This window comes from Microcaecilia unicolor, chromosome 4 (assembly GCF_901765095.1).
Source record: "Microcaecilia unicolor chromosome 4, aMicUni1.1, whole genome shotgun sequence".
In the NCBI taxonomy this organism is placed as follows: Eukaryota; Metazoa; Chordata; class Amphibia; order Gymnophiona; family Siphonopidae; genus Microcaecilia; species Microcaecilia unicolor.
In genome coordinates, this window is record NC_044034.1 from 45,718,079 (window position 1) to 45,739,470 (window position 21,392).

The following is a 21,392-nucleotide window of genomic DNA, read 5'->3' on the forward strand; positions in this document are numbered from 1 at the left end:
AAGAAATGAATGCTTTGGAATAAAATTGACTAAGGAAAGAAAAACAAGAATGTAAAAATGTCCATACTTGGTTTAACCAAAGGTCCATCAAGCCCAATATACTGTATCTAACAGTGGCCAATCCAGGTCAAAAGTACCTGGCAGGATCCCTAAAAGCAAATAGATCCCATGCTACCAGCGTCTGTACTATTGCTTAAGCTAACATTGGAGAGGCCAAGGTGGTGATGGAGTAGGTAATGTGCAGCGGTGCTCTGCTCTTTGGTGTAAATTTCTTTTTTGGATTATGCCAAAGTATAAAAGGATGCTTAGGAAGCCCCTCCCCCCGAAGCCAGAGACCCCAACACAGCAGCAACCCACTATTACAGCCCTTACCAAATCTAGGTGTATTTGTTGTCACTGGGACTGGAAAGAGCCCTGAGAAGGGCATTGCTTAGCCCGAGAGGCCCTGAGACTCCTCTGGGACTGCAGAACATAGCAGTCTGTGCTGCTAGGTGGGGTTGGAGGTCTCCCTGTCTTGGTGGCTTTGGCAGGGCAGCCACTACCTTCTCCTTTGACAGCACCATCGGAGTGGCACTCCACACTGCACCAGATGAATTTACTGTGGAGCCAGTAGAGAAAAATCTGGCTGAAGGAGACTCAATTGTCCAAGGGTAGGGAGGAAGAATGTTGGGCCTCCAAAGAGGAGAACTATTGTTGGGTATTACCACACCTTGCAGCCTTTAAACTGGCCAGAGGAGTTTACTTTGAATTCAACCTGGTCAGCTCTGGAAGCACTTCATAAGGTGTGTTCTGCTTTTATGACTGTCTCTTTGGGGAATTCATCCTCTATTAAAGAACTGAGTGCACAGATAGGGTTTCAGACATCCAAAATGACAGAGTTGGAAGCCACAGACTCCTAGATTAAGGACAGTCGAGCTAATATGTCTTGATAGTTTGGTTATTCATTGTAAGATAGAAAATCGTAAGAATTTTGCCAAGAACTTGAATTTGAGATTACTACATTTTCCATGTTATAAAACCTCTGCAACTGGAGACCTCTTTCATAAAGTTTTGAGGGAAATCCTGAAGTATAATGAAAATGGTTATCCCCTGAATCAGAAATTGTATTTTATGCCAGTTTTGCAAAACAACATTGCACATGACAGTAGAGGTAGTTTTGATCTGACTGCAATATTAGAGGGGACTGAAAATGAAATAACACATAAAACAACAATACTTGTGTCCTTTGTATTTTTTCAGGATAAGGAGACACTATTGTACTTGCATTTTAATGTACCTGATGTATCCTTTATGGGAGGGAAGATACAACTTTTTTCCGACGTGTCACAATGGACTCAGGAGAGGAGGATTGATAATGCACTATAAGATACTCCCCATAGGTGTCAAATTTCAGCTCTGTGTCCCCTGTAAATGTGTGGTTAATTTGGTGCACATAACATAGCATTTGAACCTATTTAGTCACACCCTTTTTTTTGGACAGTAGCCTAATCAACTGATTTATGGTTTAAATATGTAGGGATGTTTTGTTATATGTAAGAGATTCCGCTGGGTTTTGTTCTTGGCTCTCTCCAATTGTGCTCTGTTGAACTCAATTTTCTTTCTTATATTTATTTATTTGTATGTATATTTTACCTTATTGAGCTGTTTTTTTTCTGTGCAAAGATGTTCTTGGTTGATTCTGAGTAATGTACACTGTGTCCGGAAAAAACGGGAACCCCAACATTTTTCCAAATAATCCAAAAACAAATATACTATTATTTAAAAAATTATTACTATTACTGACAGATGTTGCTACAAGATGCTGTAAAAACTGGATGATCCCTGTTTTCAAAATGATGTAATTCAGGAAGTGACCATTAAGAATCATTTTAGCAAAGTGGCATTAAGTGAAGATAAAGTTGCGATTCCATTTTTGTGACACAATAAGGCATATGGCACAAAGTGTTTGCTAAGACACCCATAGGAATATATGGGTATCTCTAGCATTAGCACACACTAATTTTTAGCGTGTGGTAAAAACACTAGGGTGCCTACAGCGCAGCTTAGTAAACAGAGCACTAAATGTTTAACCAATTGTAAAGTATTTTGCAACTATGTTAAGGGGATCCTGGGTTTTTTTCCAGACACTGTGTGTGTATGTATATATATAAAAGATTCCATGTTGCCTAGCTTCAGGGATAAGCAGTGGATTTAGCTAAATCTACCTTAATAATGCTTTATGGACTTTTCCTCCAGGAACCTGTCCAAACCTTTTAAAACCCAGCTACACTACTTTAACGCTTTTTTTCAGGCTTATCTGGTCTGCACAGTTTTTTTCTCAGTACAGTGCCTTAAAACCCAGATAATTGTCAATGCAATAAGGAAATCCAACAGGAGAGACAAAAATCAAAATATGTTATGTAAAGAGTCAATCCCACAATATTTTACAGATTTGTGAGGACATACACCACACCTTTTTCTTTAGGTTTTAATACTATTTAGTGAAGGGTACACAGAGAGATCAGTATGGGCTGTTCCCACAGCTGAGCTGTTCTTAGTGAGTCTGGCCGCAGTGCGGCTTACTAACACTAACACGCTCCATATATAATTTTTTACTCTCTTGTGTGTAACTCCGTTTTTTGTGAAAATTAAATTGCTCTAATTACTAACATTTGTGTGTGTCCAAACAAAAATCAAAACCATAAATCTAACTAAGAAAACCTAAAACTCAATAACTACAATCACACAACCCCTATGGGTACAAAAATTTGCACTGGATAAAGGGTAACAGGAAAAAAGCTTATCTGAGTCTTGATCAGTTAGTCTCCATAATGTGAGCAGAATTGTAGACGAATTTTCCTGAAAATTGTTCACATCCACATCCCAGAAATTTCCATTTCAAAAAAATCTTTGTACTCTGAAAGGTACTCCTTAAACACTCACCCAGATAAGCAGTGTTAACCTCTTTTCCTCAGTGTCGATTTCTGCCTTCCCCTTCACAGCACCTAAGGATCCTCATGCTTACTCCATGCTTTCTTAAATTTCACTGTATTTTTTGGCTCCACTATCTCCCCTAGAAAAAGTGCTGAGAAGTATTCTGTGATTCCACTATGGAATCTGCTTGCTTAGAGATTCACAACTGTGACACTTTGTTCTAGAATTTCCTCTCCAATGTAAAATGTTTGCTTCTTGTTCATTGTAGATGCTGTTGTCTCTCCTCTCTATGGAATATGGACAGTTGTGTGCTAAGTTTAGGCACCCCTGGTCAAAATGGATGCTCAATGAATCTCTGAGTGAACTGTAGCTGACACAAATTTTACAGGTTACAATGTTAAACATAACATTTTTCTCCAAAGTTTAATGTATAATTACTATTTATTTGCATTTTTTCTGTTGTTTACAGATTCAAAATATGAAAATATTCAATATAGCAGGTACAAACATTTGGACATCTTTCTAGTCAGAACTTAGTAAACACCACATTTGGCAGGAAAAAAAACAGATCTACCTCACAAACTTTCTTAGGTCTCCTTGTCTGCACTGAATGCTTGAAATTTCTGCAAAGATGTTTAACAATATTCAGATCTGGAGACTGTGAAGTCCATTCCAAAGCCTTTATCTTTCTTCCCTGGAAAGTACTTCATGGTTGATTTGAGGTATGTTTCAGATTGTTGTCTTGCTGTGGGACATGAACTTCTAGGATACGTTAATAATTTAGTTGAACCCATTTTTTTTCCTCCTGCACAATTCCTATGCCACTGGCTACCATAATACCCCAAAGCATAATAGATTCACCCCCCCCCCCCCCCATGTTTAATAATTGTTATGACATTCTTGTCTTCAAATCCTTTGCCCTTTTTCTCCAAATGTATCTTGTGTGATTGTGGCTGTTCTGTTTTTATTTTTATTTCATCAGTAGAAGCACTTTGATCCAAAAAGATTCAGCCTTTTCAAGGTTTTCGTCTGCATACTTTAGACATGGTTTTCCCAATGAGGTCATAGAAAAGATTTCTTTCTGATGCAGCTCATTGTTACTTAAGCAACACTGTGCTGCAGGCTGGTGGATAACTACTCCAGTGTCAGCTCATCTTTTCAGCAAGTCCTTTGCAGTGTGCTCTCTGTTTTGTATATATGAGCACTTTTTAGGCAGTTCTAGCAGAAAGTTTTTGGTCTTCCAGATTTTGTCTTAACAATGGTTCCGATGGTAGCTAGAAGCATGTAGAGATGTTAGTAACATAGGGGTCCTTTTACTAAGCCTGTGGTAGTTTGGGTGGGTGTTTTTGGCGCACGCTGGGCCAGTTTTTACCGTGTCTGCGAAAAAGGGTCTTTTTTCAGTGGGCCGGGAAAAGGGCCTATGGTAAAATAGAAACCAGTGTACGCCTATTTATGGCCTGAGCCCTTAACGACACCCACTGATCTAGCGGTAAGGGCTCACACCACTACACATGCGGTGACCGGTCAGCACGCACCAACTGCCGCTTAACGCCAGAAATGTCACACATGATAGGAAATAAAATAAGTTGTCCCAGAAGTATGGGCGCACGCCAAATCTGAAATTACCACTAGGGGCATGCTAGCCGCCTGGCTGTAGTCTTGTTTTGGTGCATACTACATGCTGGTAGAGTCTACTGTGCCTTTGTAAAAGGGTCCCATAGTAAATGACAGCAGATAAAGATCTGAACAGTCCATCCAGTCTGCCCCACAGTCACATTTACTACTACTTAACATTTCTAGAGCGCTACTATGGTTACGCAGCGCTGTACAGTTTAACAAAGAAGGACAGTCCCTGCTCAAAGGAGCTTACAATCTAAAGGACGAAATGTCAAGTTGGGGCAGTCTAGATTTCCTGAATAGAGGTAAAGTGGTTAGGTGCTGAAGGCGACATTGAAGAAGTGGGCTTTGAGTAAGGATTTGAAGATGGGCAAGGAGGGGGCCTGGTGTATGGGCTCAGGGAGTTTATTCCAAGCATGGGGTGAGGCGAGGCAGAAAGGGCAGAGCCTGGAGTTGGCAGTGGTGGAGAAGGGTACAGAGAGGAGGGATTTGTCTTGAGAGCGGAGGTTATGGGTAGGAACGTAAGGGAAGATGAGGGTAGAGAGGTAAGGAGGGGCTGCAGATCGAGTGCATTTGTAGGTTATCAAGTCATGATTAAACAAACAATGCATGTAATATAAAATACTTGATCATTCTCTCGGGCATTTCTGCGACCTAGACCGTAGAAGTTTGCCCGGCCCTGTCCTTAGGTTCCAACTATTGAAGTTGCCGTTGAAGCCCACTCCAGCCTATCCAAATCCGTCTTGTCATTTGCAGGACAGAGACCGTAAAAGTCTGCCCAGCACAGCCCTCACATTCCAAATTGCTGGCGTTTCTGGCGAAGCCCTCTCCAGTTCATCCTAAACTGGATTGCCATATACAGGACCCAGACTGTAGAAGCTTGCCCAGCACCAGCCTTAGTTCTTCACAGCCGGAGTCACCATCTAAGCGCCACTCAACATGTAACCATTTTAAGTTTTATTTTTTTTTAATGCCATTAATTTTCTAATTAAAGATCCTCTGTGTTCATCCCATGCCTTTTTGAATTCCATCACTGTTTTTTTTCTCCATCTCCTCCCTCAGTACATTCCATGGGTCAGATTATCTGTTTAATGTAATTGTATTCACCAAATAGAAAGTTTAATGAGTTACAAAACTTTTGGGGCTTTATTCACAACTAGTAAAAAAGGCCCGTTTCTGTGAGAGATGAAACGGGCGCTAGCAAGGTTTAGGTGTCCAGTGAGCCTCCCGACCCCCAGGCCCCCCTGCACCCACCCATCGTCAGCGACCCAGCTGTCCCCCAACCCCCTCCAGGCACCTGTCCGCTCTGTGATGCGGGTTCTGTATGAAAAATGGCCGCCGAGGGGCAGGGGAAGATTGCTTTTCGAGCCTCCTGTCCCCCGGGCAACCACCAATCGTCAGTGACCCAGCTGTCCCTGAACCCCCCTCCAGGCACCTGTCCACTCCGTGATGCGGGTTCCGTATGAAAAACGGCCGCCAAGGGCAGGGGGGAGATCGCATTTCGTGGAGTATCAGTGCTCCGCCCTCATCACGTTGTGACACGAGGGCGGGGCACACAGTCATGGGCAAAAAGGATATCTCGACGCTTCACACAGTTGAGGCTTCATTTAGAACGTTGGGGTTGTGAATTATGTGCGGATGGGGCGTGGCTGAGGGCGGGTCTATGAGTGACAGTGAGTGGTGCATGAGTGAGAGTGAGTGTTGCTGACAGCCTAGCCTACCAACACTGCAGGGCTTCAGTGTTTCCCTCCCACAGAGTGAGCTTCAGAATGTTGCAGGTGAGAATTATTTATATAGATTTTTAAAAGAAAGAGGTGGTAATGAAACAACTGGAAGGATTCCAAACTTTTGTACCTGCCATATTTACTTCTTTATTGTTTTTGATCTGTTAAAATCAGCAAATAAATAGTAATTACTCATGAAACATTTATTCAAATATGTAATGTTTAACTCTGTAGTAACATATACACAATCACTGGCATAATATATAATAGAAAACTCAAATATATCTTTATTACAAAACACGATACATTCCAAAACCACCCCAATGAACAAGTGAAAGACCCACTCACTTATTCATAATTCCTCTAGAGTCATAAATTGTTAATGGGGGGTATTGGGGGTTTTGCATTCATTAGAGGAAGTTCATTTGTTCCTTCAGAGGAAGCATTAAGTGAAATATGATCTATATTGAGGACCTTTGACTCAAGATGTAGAGGATGTTAAGCTATTGGTTCGCCAATATCTGTTTTATATATCTGCAATGAGCATGAGGAGTGGTCCCAGCTTTCTTGGAGTCATTTGTACTACAGCGATATAGCCCCAAGGGGGTGGGGTGTGAATTTACAATCTAATAACATCATTGGAACCTGTCACACGTGGATAATCAGCTGTGAACAGTTTCAAAGGTTTGGGTATACTAGACCTTTGACACAACTCTTCCTTTCTCCGATTCCCTACTGTGGCTGTGCCACGTGAACTTGATCTTACCACAACATCACCCTGTATTTGTTCACACCGGAGCCTGCAAAGGCCTCTCCGGTACTATGTAAGCCACATTGAGCCTACAAAATGGTCGGAAAATGTGGGATACAAATGTAACAAATAAATATTTGAACATAAGTGAAATTTGCTGTATTTTATTAGATTTGGGGGAATTTTTTGACATTTCTCCTCTTTTGGATATTGCACTGTGAAAGATTTTAAATAACTCTAGGGGAATTATATTATGAATAAGTGGGTGGGTCTTTCACTTGTTTGTTGGGGTGGTTTTTGCTATGTATTGTTGTTTTGTAATAAAGATATATTTGAGTTTCCTATTATATATGCCAGTGACTGTGTATATGTTACTAGATAGCTTAAAGTGAGATCTGTAGGTCAGTGTACATACCTATGTATTTTATAATCTATGTTTTAACTCTGTACCATGAGGAGGTTATATCAGCTTATGGGAATTCAGGAGCTGATATTCAGCTGGTAGTGCTCAGTGTTTTTCTAACTGCTGCTCACATTATACCTAGAATTTCAATGCTGTGCCATGTCTGGGCTCCAGCATTGAATTTCCGGGTTTATGGAACCATTAAAACCATAGCTGGTTAAGTGTGATATTCAGCAAACTGCATAAAGACAGGACTCACTTTTATGCAATCCTACTTATTGCGGCTACCTTGGGCTGGTTAAGTGCTGAATATTGGCACTTAACCAGGCAAGTGCTGACTGTACCCCAGAATGCCCCAAAATAGCCAGTTTCATGTTGAGCAATAACCGTACATTTTCAGTGGCACTAACCAGTTAAGTGCCACTGAATATGACCGGTTATTCTCGAACAATCGATTTAACTGGCTGGTTAAATCTTTTTCAATACAATACAATACAATCCCCCCCCCCCCCATGAAACATATAATTTCAGCAGGGTGCTTAACCTTTTTGCAGACAACTGTATTTAGGTTCTTGAGTTCCATGGGACATTTGGCACAGACTCTGCACCATATTAACAGTCCTTTTCTGGATTCCCTCCGCTTTCTGAAGGTATGGTCTCCTCATGGATCTGGATCAGGAAGTCATACCTTCAAAAAGATGAATTCCTCATTTACAGGTTTGTTGGTGAGATCTCATCTTAAGAACATAACAGCCATGCTGGGTCAGATCCGTGGTCCATCTAGCCCAGTATCCTGTTTCCAATCCAGGTCACAAGTACTTGGCAGAAACCAAAATAGCAACATTCCATGATAACAATCCTGAGGCAAGCAGTGGCTTCCTCATATCTGTCTCAATGCTCTAAGATGAGATCTCACCAACAACCTGTAAAGAGGCACTCGTGCCTCTTTCTTTTACTGGCAATGCTTCTCCCTATATACCCATCCCTAGAATTTTTCTGCCCTGTCACAGTTACACTAAGCTAAACAGGATCATCCTGAGATCTTTCTTCTATGTGGTCCATATCAGTATCTCACCCCTCACTGCTCTTTTTAATTTGTGCTCTTCAAGTATGTGAACCTACAAGATTTATAGTTTATTACACTTTTTATTCTGCTTGGCTTACGAGAGCAAGATCACAGCGGTGTACAACATAAAATCAGATATAAAACTAGAATGGAATGCCATTTAAAAAAACAGGAATGAATCATCCATACAAGACCATGAATCACCTGTCAAGCAATTAACTATTGTTCAAGCTTTCTTAAATCACCTCACCCTGCTTACAGAGAAGTTTAGCATCATCAGTAATATGGCTTACAAAGATATTGAATAAAAAAATCCCCAGGACCAATCCCTATGTCATTTTCCACTAATCACTCATATTTATTTTTATTACACTTGTACCCTGCACTTTTCCACTCATAGCAGGTTCAATGTGGCTTACATATTATATACAGGTACTTAGTTGTACCTGGACCTGGGGCAATGGAGGGTTAAGTGACTTGCCCAGAGTCACAAGGAGCTGCCTGTGCCTGCAGTGGGAATTGAACCCAGTTCCCCAGGCCCAAAGTCCACCACTCTAACCACTAGGCCACTCCTCCACTCCACAATGAGCACTGTTTACTAGCACTTTCTCTCATCTATCACTCAACCAGTTCCTAATCTATGCACCCACCTTGGGGCCTACCTTGAGTCTGCTCAGTTTGAGTCTCCTATGTGAAACAGTATCAAAACCTTTGCTGAAATCCATGCACCCCAAATCCACAGCACACCCATGATCTAGTTCTTTGGTCACCTAGTCAAAGAAGGTAATCAGATTGATCTCTCTTTAGTAAAAGCTTGGATCCTAGTATTATCTTTTACTTTTGATGTGAGTCATTTTATAATCTTTAATGTCATGTTGATTGTTTTATGTATTGGAATATATGATTTAAATTCTATAAGCTGCCCAGAGCTCGAAGAAGGTAGATGATGACTAAGAAACTAATTAAATCAATAATTATGCTGCATTCAAGACACTTCACTCGCCTTTTCCTACCAGTTTCTGTTAATTCTTCCACCATTGAGGTTAGATTAACTGTGGTTTCCAGTCTCCCATCTCTAAAGACTGATTGATTTGTCAACAGACCTACCATAACATCTCTGAGTTCCCTTAGTACCCTAATTTTGCAGTTTCAGTTTTGCAAGCTCCATGCCAACTCTGTTCCATCAACAGTGTAGCATCTTAATAGTGTATCTGTCCCCTACCAGTGATCCTTCACAATCCTTTCTGCAATAAATACTGACAAAAGCACAGTACATAACATGCTGGAAGTGAGGCTGATGAAGAAAGGTGCCCTGTACACACCTAGTACAACTTGTCAGAAACAAGAATGAAATTAAATAAGGACCCCATGTATTGTAGGATATGTAATTGAAGTCGCACTGCATTTATATTTCACAGGCACGAAATATGTTTTAAACTGCCTGAAAGAAACAAACAAGAGCATCCCCAATGGTTTGAACTGTAGCCTTAAAGAATACAAACCATCTAAATCTAAAAGCCCTGATTAGGTTATACTTGATGAGAGTTAAATTTACACAGTGAATATAACTGAGTACCCTAGCAGCCTTTAAGATGAATTCCAGTCCTCCTGTGTTAGGTCTAAGCGGATTCCAGGCTTCCTTTTATTACACCACACAGGTGTGACAGAAGTATAGGAGCCAACTTTTCAAAATGACTGGAGTGCTAAATTCAACACATTGCCCCTCATTAGACATAGTGGAGTTTACTCAACATTGGGGGTGCTCAAGCACCCACAGAGCTGGCACCTATCGACAGTAGCAAACTCGTGTTTGCATGGAATCCATTAAACCGGGGATATTTCCCCAACGAGTGCACATAAAGTGAGTTTAGGCTTCGGTGCTTTTCTCGAACAGGTCTGCCACCGCAGTTGCTTAGCAATGAGCAGGAACACTTGGGGGTCCTTTTACAAAGGTGCGCATTTTTAGTGCATGTGCTATGAGGAAAGACTAAAGCGGCTAGGGCTCTTCAGCTTGGAGAAAAGGCGGCTGAGGGGAGATATGATAGAGGTCTATAAAATAATGAGTGGAGTTGAATGGGTAGATGTGAAGCGTCTGTTCACGCTTTCCAAAAATACTAGGACTAGGGGGCATGCGATGAAGCTACAATGTAGTAAATTTAAAACAAATCGGAGAAATTTTTTCTTCACTCAACGTTTAATTAAACTCTGGAATTCATTGTCAGAGAATGTGGTAAAGGCGCTTAGCTTAACGGAGTTTAAGAAAGGTTTGGATGGCTTCCTAAAGGAAAAGTTCATAGATCATTATTAAATGGACTTGGGGAAAATCCACTATTTCTGGGATAAGCAGTATAAAATGTTTTGTACATTTTTGGAATCTTGCCGGGTATTTGTGTCCTGGCTTGGCCACTGTTGGAAACAGGATGCTGGGCTTGATGGACCTTTGGTCTTTCCCAGTATGGCAATACTTATGTACTTATGTAAATATGCGTGCACCATATATTCCTATGGGCATCTCTAGCATTTAGCACACATTAGAAACGCTAGTGCACCTTTGTAAAAGGACCCCTTGGTTTCCATGCAGATTTCCGGCCCTCAAATGGCATCTTCTGTGGTTTTATATTGATATGGCCATGGTTTGTAGAATGCAAAAACCAAAGACCACGCGAGAGAGGGTAGACATGAGTGACTTGTGCCCTCTTTGAAACAGAGGCAATGCGGCCAAAAGCAATCATGTGTTTTAATGTACCTCAGAATTAAAGTGCTAATGCATTTTGTTTTCTGCTTCTAGAAGCTGGGATTTCTCAGTCTGTACCTCAGCAGTTCAGTCCGGAGCAGTTAGGTAAGTCCTCTTTTTTCCGTGACTTGGTTAGCTAAGAGCAGAAGAAAAGATGTGATGTACTACTTAGTGCACCAACAAGCATTTCCACCAGCTTTTGATCTCTGCGACAGATTACTGCTCTTCATGTCCATATTTTCTTGATCAAAATTACTTTGCAGTATCTTCATTTTTTTCCTGTCATTGTTAGCTTGCTCATGGATAAAGAATTAGTTACAATTTTTGGATTCTCAGCTGCAGAGGCAACGCTTATACATTAGTCTAATTCTTTTAAATAATATGCTCCTAAAGATCTGTACTTAATCCTCTCTCTCAAAACATCTTATCCCTAACACTGAACTTGCAGCATCCACTACTTTCTGTACTGATTAAGGAAGGCCCACGAGTATCTGATACAGTGGCCTAGGCAATCTTTCAGACTATAGCCTCTTCAAGGGGCTGCCCAAGGCCCTAACACCGCCTCCAGTACAGCAGTTCCAATTCCCTACCCCAAGGTATCCAACATTTCATCTCCTGTTCCCTCCTTCCCCCCTCAGCATCTCCCCTTTCTGACCTGTGTCCAGGATCTTCCCTTCCCATAGCTTGGCCTGCCACCACCACCACCCTACGTAGTTCCGTGCATTCCAGGCTAAGACTGCAGCAAAAGTAAACTCGGTGTGATGAAGGGCCCTTAAATACCTGCCTGCACCCAAGGCCTGTGGTATCCTGCCTCCTTCAATGCACACTTCTTTTCAGAAGGGGGTGGAACTCTGCAGGATTTAAGTGTGGGCCTATAGTGAAAGGCCTTGCACTATGCTAACAGCATTAAGTCTCCAGCTGCATCACCAACCACCAAATTCTGTTCTCTTTGTAGGGCCAACTCTAGTATCAACTTCTAAACCTTTCTGATTGTATCCTCCAACTAATATAAACACCATTTCATACATATTCAACTGCTAGCAACCACACCCTGGCTTGCAGCAGCTCTTCAAACCTACATAATTGTGAGTTGGGAGAAGAGGGCCACACCAGGGGGTGTAATAGAGACATCTAAATGCATCCTATGTATAGTTAATGCAAAAGAATAAAACCTTTTTTTAGAGAAGCAGTACTCTAGCCACTCTGACTCAAGGGAGGTAGGTCAGGAGCAGCGACAGGAAATATTTCTTCATGGAAAAAAAGGGTGTTGGGTGCATGGAATGCCTTCCCTGTGGAAGTCAAGAGGACAAAATGGCAAAAGGATTAAAGACAGTTTTGGATAAGCTCAACCAACCTCTAGTTGCAAAGAAGGGAAAGATCTAAGATGAGCTAAAATCTATGTTATTACACTAGGAATGAAATTGGGCCTAATGGGTGGACTTTATGGCCTTGATTTTCACCTGGGTCTAAGTTTTAGGGAGTTGAGCTTGCTGTACCCAAGAGAATTATATTTATATACCACCTACCTTTAAGTCCAACCTAGATGTTGGCAAACCATAAAAATATAATAAATTAGCAGTACATTTTAAGCAGATTTGCACTGCTTCCCAGAACGTGTAGTCTCAGGGATACGATTCTATTCTGTCTTTTGATGTTCAAGTGTCTGATTACTAGTGCCTGCTTATTCAGACTTTCATTCTGTCAGCAGTCCTGTCCACCTTTGATTAATGCTGTTGTCTCTTCATGGTTCTTCCCAAGAAGCAGATTAGATTGCAGCTTAGCCAAGACTAGCACTGGAGCCTTGTTCCTTCCTGTGCTCTTCGTCCTATCTAAAATTCTTCTAAGCAGCGTAGACCACCTGAAAGTCTTTTCTTTGTAGAATTTATTTTTTTCTTGAAGAATGAAGTAGTTTAAGAGGTCTTTTGGCAAAAGTTAAAAACTTGGCTGTTTGAGAAATATGTTGAACTTATTTTCTTGGAGAGTGGGAGGGTTGTATGCTGCTTTTTGAGGGCTTCCATGTATTTAGCCTCTGAGGATTTCATTTTGGGGGTTGTTTACTAAAGCTTAACTCGAGTTACCTGCAGCAGGGCCCATTTTATTCCTACAGGCCCTGCTGCAGATAACTCAAGCTAATCCTTAGTGAACAGGGGGGTTGGATTTTTATGATTTATTTTTTGTGACATCTTTGTATTATAATTTTTATGTTTCCTGTTGGCCATTATTTGTTGTATTTTATTGTTTTAACTGTACTCTGCATTGAATTTGGTTTTATTTATGAGTTAAATGGTGTGGTAGCCATATTAGTCACTTTTAAAGGTAATAAATAGAAATAAAACAAAACATAGAAAAGATTATACCTTTTTACTGAACAATACGTTTTTTTGATTAATTAAAAAATGTATTGTTAGTCCAATAAAAAAGGTATCTTAATTTTATTTTATTTCTGTAAAGGAGTTCCTATTTTCCCACAGAAATAAACTGAAGAAACCATAATAGCTAGCTAAAATTTAGTACCTTTTAGATAGTAGGTGCCCCTTTGTGGGCTTTGGCTTTCTTTTATTGCAAAATCAGTCTTTCCTTTTCGCCCTTAAGCTATCTTGTTTTGCTCTTTTCCAAAATGACTTTTGATGTAAACGTTATATGAATTAGACTGATGAAATCAGTTCTGAGCAAGATTTACTATGACCGCGTAGCCTTCTACACAAATTTATTGTTCTGTTTTAGTGACTTTCAGAATGAGTAGACAGATACTTATTCTTGTCAGTTTGTCGCTGAGCTTTTCCTTCTGTAGTATGGGATGTGGAATCCAGTGGACTAGATACCATACCTGTGAATGCTGTAAACAGATTAGAAATAGTACCTCCAGCCACAGACTGGCCTTCTTTGGAAAACAAGAAACCCTTAAAATGGAGTAGTGGATCAACAGGTGGGTAGTGTGACAAGCACATTGCCATCATCATGGCCACCCCTCTCATTCTCCCCCCCACCCACCCACCACCCAATTTCCAATCTATAGCCTCAATGCCATGTTACATGTGGAACAATCAAGGTTTCCATATACATGGCTAGGGAAGACCCTATTGTTTAATGGACTACTTTGGTCCTCTTCACACTGCTCCCTCTTCCCTCCCCCCCCCCCATTACATCATAGAGCTGAAAAAGTGCTCTTGTATTAGAGCATTTGAATGACCAAGAGTTCTTAGGGTTGTGCTAAGAACACATTAACCCGTTCTTCTAAAATTTCTGATCATCTCCAGATACACTGTTGCTTTATCAGAAAACATTCCAGAGAATAAATCTCTTTACTAAAAAAAAACCTCAGTGCCTCTAAGTTCTCATTTCTCCCCCAGTTGTGCCAATCTCTCAATCTATCCCTTCTGTTGCCTGCATAGCTGTTTATAATCTATAACTTGAATGGCATTAGCTGTATATGGACATGCTGAGGAAAGATTAGCAGGGATAAGGTAAGGACATACTGTCAGAAAGATGGAAGGAGGCAAAAAGTGACACACCATTGGGAGAAGGGAGAAAAAGCACTAGATTATCACTGATGACTGTTTTGGTTAAGTATGATAACAGCCTACAGTGACTGACAGTACCATACCATACTTATTTATACTCAGCATCTGAAGATTTATTTCCCAGACGGCTTACAGTCTGAGTGCAGGAATAAATTTAGTCACCCTGGAGAAGGCAATGCAACCTCCAGCTTTCAAAGCCCAGAGATCTATGTACTAGCCTTTGTTGCAGCAGGGGCTGAATTTAATGAGATCATATGGCACATATACAAAGCAGTATTGTGCTGTCAATTTCTTGCTAGTTCTACTCCCCTCCATGAAATAATCTCTCTTTTAGAAAGTAATTTAAAGAAGGGGATGCTGAAACCCCCAAAACTTTAAAGTCAATCAGGAACTGCTCCTTCAAACACTATTCCCACTAATCATTTCTTTATGGTTTAAAGTCCCTTCCCCATATGTCCTATTAGATTGTAAGCTCTCTTGAGCAGGGACTGTTTTTTCTACATGTTAAATTGTGAAGCGCTATAGAAATGATTTGTAGTAGTTTGTTACCGGGTTCTCCCATTCTGAGGCTACAGAAGCACGAAGGCAAGTAAAAATCTGCCTGCAAAAGCTCCCATGAAATAGTTACCGATTTACCATGTGTTCGGTTAGTTAAGAAAGCAACCCAATCTTTTTTTTTTTTTCTGAACACGCCTCACACATTTACCCTCTTAAGCTTATTTATAGTCTTTCAAAGGCAACTTTCCTACGCTCAGTGTAGCTCCCTAAAAACAAGAAAAGACACCAGGCCTCGCTCAAGATGGGTTTCACGCCGTTATCTAATTGAAGCGGAAAGTTGCAAGTCCAAAGGAAAGCACTTAAGTGTAGGGATGCTGCGTGGCCCTGGCGCTGCGGAAGTTGCCTAGTCAATCTCCTCCCTCTCACTCCTGCCTCTTGCTCATCTTCAGCGCCACCGAGGTGAGGGAGAAGTCGCAGCAGCAGCAGCGATCGGCCGCGCCCCCTGCGCCCTTGCCGTTGCCAGCGCTGCTGCCGTAGCCACCAGCGACGCCCTTGCCGCCGCCGCCGCCGTTGTTGCCGTAGGTGCTCTTGCCGCCGCTGCTGTAGGCGCTCTTGCCGCCGTTGAAGCCGCCGCCGTTGCCGTAGCTGCCGCCGGGGACCTTGCCACCGCTACTGTAGCCGCCCTTGCCGCCGTTGGTGATGGCGCCGTAGCCGCCCTTGCCGCCGTTGGTGATGGCGCCGTAGCCCGGCTTGCCGTTGCCGCCGTTGGTGATGGCGCCGTAGCCAGGCTTGCCGTTGCCGCCGGATCCTTTGCCGCCGGGGCCGACGGCGCAGCAGCAGCGACACTCGGTGGTCATGCCCTGCCCCTCGGGCGACGTGGAGCGGCCGGCGCTGACGCAGCAGCGGCACTCGCACATGGCGCCGTCGGGCCCCATGGCCGAGAGGGAGGAGCTGCAGCACGACTGGTAATCTGAGTCGCCGTCGTCGCGCTCGCGGGCCTGGGGGGCGGGGTTCTGGACGGCGGGGGCGGGAGCGGGGGCGGGGTTGTTGTTGGAGGCTGCTGCTGCGTTGCAGTACCGGCACTCGGCCATCATGTCGCAGCTGGAGGAAGAGAAGCAGGCGCGGCAGCTGAGGCTGTAGCCTCCATTGTCGTCGTTCTCGGGTTCCGTGGTGGTGGGCTTCTCCTCGGGCGGCGGGGTGGGCGGCGAGGAGCAGCAGGCGCGACAGTGAAGGACCAGGCCGGTGCTTTTGGAAGAGCCGTTGCCGGAGCGGCCGCGAGATCCCATCCTGCCAGATGTTGCAGTGAAAGAGGAAAGAGTCACAGCAGGGTTGAGGCCGTCAGAGCCCACCCCGCAGGTGCTGATGTGATAGAAGGAGTCACAGCGGGAGCGGCCCGTCAGAGGAGGCAAATGTCACAGCCGCAGCGGCAGAGAGGCCACATAGCCAGAGGCGGCCAGAGCTTTTTGCGCGGGCTGAGATGAAGGAGTCAAATCACAGTAGGGGAGGCAGAGAGAGCTTAGAGCCCATCACACATTAATGGAAAAAAAAAAAAAGAAGACGACAGAGCCCAATCACAAACTGATATGAAATAAAAAAAAAATCACATTTGGGTGGGGGGAGGTCTATAGAGCCCTTCACTGATCCATAAGTATGATTACAGCAGTAGAATCGGACACACTGATAGGAAAATCACAGTTTTGGCAGGTAGATCCCACCCAACACGAGAAGGAAATGACAGGGAGCCAGGGAGAGCCCAAATGGGTTGATAGTAATGAAAATCGCAGCAGGAAAGAGAGGCAGAGCCTATTATATAGGCTTATGATCAAGAAAAGCACATCAATATGGGTTGAGCCAGAAAAGATTCAGTAGAAGAGATACAGGCAGATCACATGCTGCTATGAGGAAGAATACAATAGAAAGGGCAAGCAAACCCTAGGTGAATTTGAGGCAGTCGCAGAGAGGCTGTTGAAGCCTGATAATGAGGGACATATTTTAGAAAATGAGAGGCAACTCATTGGTGATATGCAGAGTCATATTAAGAGGGTTAGGCAATGATTTTTGGTGTATTGTACTTCCTGCCTTTCCTAGTATGTATAGCAAAGTGGTTTACAACAATATTTATCAAATGGAAAGTAAACACAAGCTGGAAAAGGAAACCACCAAACAAGTGTCTGAAGGAATAAAAACAAAACAGATGGCATTTATGAAGTACAGAAGAACATAGAAAAGAATACCACGTAAAACTCAGAAGTGAAGAGAAATACAGCTGGCAAAAGCGCAGGCAGAATTAAAAATGACTAGAGACGTAAAGAGAGGTGACAAGGCTTTTTAATCACGTATATTGGGGAAAGAAGGAAGGTTTCTGAGAAACCAGTATGTGAAGAGATGAGGAAAAGGCGGCCATACTAAACAAATACTTATGTGTTCAAGGAAAAAATCCTGGAGCAGGACCTCAGTTGGCTGACAAAGACATAGGCGTGGAGTAGTTATTTCACTGTTTACAGAACAAAGAGTTTATGAACAACTAAAAAAAGTGGACAAAGCCATGGGGCCGGATGAGATACATCTGAGGATATTGAAGGCGCTCAAAGAGGTTCCAATGGGTCCTCTTAAAGATTTGTATAATAGATCCTCTGAGACAGGGGAAATTCCATTAAATTGGAGAAGGGCAGATGTCCCCCTCCACAAAAATGGTGGCAGAGAAAAATTCAGAAACTACAGACTGGTAAGCCTTACTTTGGTGCCAGGAAAAATTATGGAGCCGCTGCCGAAGGAAAGGATAGTACAATTCGTAGAATCCAATGGCTTACAAGATCTGAGGCAACATGGTTTGTTACCAAAGAAAAGTCATATCAAAAAAACATGATTGATTTCTTTGACTGAGTGACCAGAGAAGTGGATCGAGCTCATACACCTGATGTGGTCTATGTGGACTTCAGCAAAGTCTTTGAGGCTTGTGAACAAATTGAATGGGCTGAAATTAGGACTCAAAGTGATAAACTGGATTAGAAACTGGTTGACTGACAGACATCAAAGGATCATAGTAAATGGAATTCACTCGGGGGGAAAGAAAGGTGAGTAGTGGAGTGCCCCAAGGATTGGTACTGGGGCCGATTCTATTCAACATATTTGTGAGTGACATTACTGAAGGGTTAGAAGGGAAAGTTTGCCTTTTTGCGAATGACACAAATATTTGCCACAGGGTGAGAGGGAGTGCACAACATGAGATTAGAAGAATAGTTTAATGTTTGGCATTTAAAATGTAATGCAAAGAAGTATAGAGTGATGTACCTGGGGTGCAGAAACCCAAAAGAGTCATATTTGCTAGGGGGTGAGAGGCCATCAGGCTGATAAGCACAGACCAGGAGAGGGACCTTGGAGTGATAGCGTTGGAGGATCTTAAGGCAGTTGCTGTAGCCAGAAGGATACTAGGCTGCATAGAAAGAGGCATATCCAGTAGGAGGTGTTAATGCCTTTGTACAAGTCATTGGTGAAGCCCCATTTGGAGTATTGTGTTGAATTTAGGTAAGGGCGAGTTCCTGTACTTCTATGCAGACGATATTTTCATTCTGCAAGAACTATTCAGCACAGATAAATCATACCAAAAACTGTTGGACTGTATCAATAAAGTTGGACAGTGGGCAAATCAAAATTTACTCAAGTTAAACCCAGCCAAAACAAAAATCTTATGGCTCTTCCTTCCCTTCTACCATCATTTTAAATAACACTGATACACTTGCAATTAATACTGTTTCTAGGGTACTTGGTGTTATATTGTACTCCTTGCTTACATCTGAACCACAGGTAAATAATGTGGTAAAGACATGGTTTTTAAAGATGAAACAAGATCTGTTTGTTCTCTATTTTTCTAATGCAAATCACTTGTCACTTCTTGTCCAGGCCACTATTTTGGCACAGCTCGATTACTGTAACTTCTTTTAATGTGAAATTACTGATTCTGTGCTAAAAATATTACAACTTATTCAGAATACAACTGCAAGACTAATTTTTTAAAAAAAAGGTTGAACATGTGACACTGCCGACAGAAGATGCCATATTCTGAGAAGCTTGGAGTTTAAAAAGAGGTTCCAGTATGGTCTCTGCCCTATGTTCCGGTTGTAAACCAGATTTAACACAGGTGTAAAATACGAGTGTTTTTCACGTGTTGTAAGAGATGTTTAAATAACAGTTTTTCAGTTTTGATATACAACATGGTTGGATATGGGCTGGTAATTAGAGACATCTAGGGCTGCAGAAGTGTGTGCTTCCATAAACTAGGAGCTTCTCCTCCAGACAGGCTAGAGTTAATAAGAAGCATGGCCAAGGGAATTAGACAATGCTGAGTAATCTTGTACCACGTAGATGGGATGGGGTCTAACAGGCATGTGGCAGCCCAGGGAGGAGACCAAGCATGTGAAGGGTATGATAGTGGTCAAATTAAAAGAGGACAAATAATGACCAGTAGAAGGAACATTCTGATCTAGATTAGAAGAGGAGGAAATCATCAATTTAGGAGCCAAGGAGGTACATTTAAGAGGAGGCAGAGTTTGCTGCAAAGCAAATGTCTTTGATGTGAAATAACTTGCAAAGTTCTCAGCTAAAGGGGTTGAAATCAGAGAGCTTTTATGAGACAGAAGTCAGAACAGATTATGTAGGCTGATTGATAGAATTAGTTATTACAGCAATATAGCAAGACATTTTTGAAAGTGTAATCTCCTGGTGATAATGCCTGTAACAGGTTTTATAATGGGAGAGAGGCAGGGATTCTCCTGTTTCTGCAAGTTTTCTTTGCACTCCTGATTTAACGCTTCACAAGGTGTACATCTGAATGATACCAGGGTCTGTATAGAGATGAAGGAGTACGAATAGGGTAAGTTGGGGTCATAATATAAATACAGTAGTTACCTTGGAATGCAAAATTGTGTTTCATAGCCTGCTCTGTTGTAGAGCAGGAGTCAAGGTAATGGGGGAAAAGAGCAGAACAGAGCAAGAATCATTGGTTCTAAAAATCCTGTACGTGACAGGCAAAGTGGAACAGAGAGGAGGAGGAATACAGATAGGGCTCAAAATAGTAAGAATGATGCTAAGAAGTGGTTTGACCAGGGAAGAGAGGCCCTTGAGAAATTGTTGAGAATTAGGGAATCAGCTGAGGATGAAAGGAATATAAGTATTGCCACACTGGGACAGACCAAAGGTCCATCAAGCCCAGCATCCTGTTTGTGTTCTGAATGTGTGGGGCAAGTGGTATGTTGGGTAAGACCAAGTTCTGAAAGAAAAGAGAGAAATTGTTTATCCTATGGATGGAGTGGATTATCCATATCTAACCAACTTTCGCAAACTACTGAAGATCCATCTCTTTAACAGGACATACCACAAAGATTAACACATATGAACTCCCCCACATGTATCCAAAACTGTCTTAAAGTGTTCTCTTGTTATATTACTATCATGTTTTTCATTATCATGTAACCCAAAATCCTTCTGTAATACCAAACGTGTATTCTCTTCTTATTTCCACTATTCATGATGTATTGTAAGCCACATTGAGCCTGCAAAGAGGTGGGAAAATGTGGGATACAAATGCAATAAATAAATAAATATAAAAATTCTAATAAAACCTCAGTGAAAGTTGGAAGGAAGTATAGGAGAAGGAGATGGATGGGAGATGGTAAGGCAAGTCATATGAGTAGAAAATTAAAGTATCACAAGAAGTAAATCAGTTTGGAGTTCAATAATGAGTGAGCAGCAAAGAGCAACTCCCCCTTCCTTACTCAATCACTGAGAAGACGAAAAAACAGGTGGAAAACACTGTGCAAGAAGCATTTCCTCTCAGTTTTTTTAACCAGGTTCTGTAATGCAGAAAACCTTGGACCATGAATCAGCTATATCATCAATGTGTAGAACAAATTGCATTAGGCAAGCAGTCTATCATGTAATGTACTAAAGAAATAGTTATATTTGAATGCTTGCCTCTCCACAGTTAGCTTTTCAGAGGACTTGGCCTATTGGGTTGGGAAAGGACTTGCTTCATGGGGCAGATTCCCAAAGCAAATCTTTTGCAGACTGTTCAGATTCTATATGATATTCTGTTTCATACACACTATATTTATTTTCAGTTGAGGAAAGTGATTAATGGGGCGGAGAAAGGGTATAGATCCCTGAGAC

At 42.0% G+C, this 21,392-nt stretch overlaps 2 protein-coding genes across 3 annotated transcripts in view; one reads left to right on the top strand and one right to left on the bottom strand.

Moving 5' to 3' along the window:
• The window catches only part of AMOTL1 (angiomotin like 1), a 257,734-nt gene that overhangs the window by 42,361 nt on the left and 193,981 nt on the right, over nt 1-21,392 (top strand). For both annotated transcript variants that reach the window (XM_030200208.1, XM_030200209.1), the window contains exon 3: nt 11,263-11,313. In XM_030200208.1, coding sequence (XP_030056068.1) covers nt 11,263-11,313 — 51 coding nt within the window. The remainder of the gene's footprint in view (nt 1-11,262; nt 11,314-21,392) is intronic.
• On the bottom strand, nt 15,530-16,216 carry LOC115468471 (glycine-rich cell wall structural protein 2-like). The gene is made up of 2 exons (XM_030200214.1): nt 15,916-16,216; nt 15,530-15,825 (listed from the first exon to the last, which is right to left on the bottom strand). The coding sequence occupies exons 1-2, from the start codon at nt 16,160-16,162 to the stop codon at nt 15,650-15,652; spliced, it is 423 nt and encodes a 140-aa protein (XP_030056074.1). The 5' UTR covers nt 16,163-16,216; the 3' UTR covers nt 15,530-15,649.

Excerpts from the sequence above, each read along its gene's own strand:
- LOC115468471 (XM_030200214.1), bottom strand. The coding sequence starts at position 16,162 with ATGGGGCCCGACGGCGCCATGTGCGAGTGCCGCTGCTGCGTCAGCGCC. Across the intron at positions 15,826-15,915 it reads CGGCGCCATCACCAACGGCG|GCGGCGGCAAGAGCACCTAC; the intron begins GCAAGGGCGGCT and ends GCGCCTACAGCA.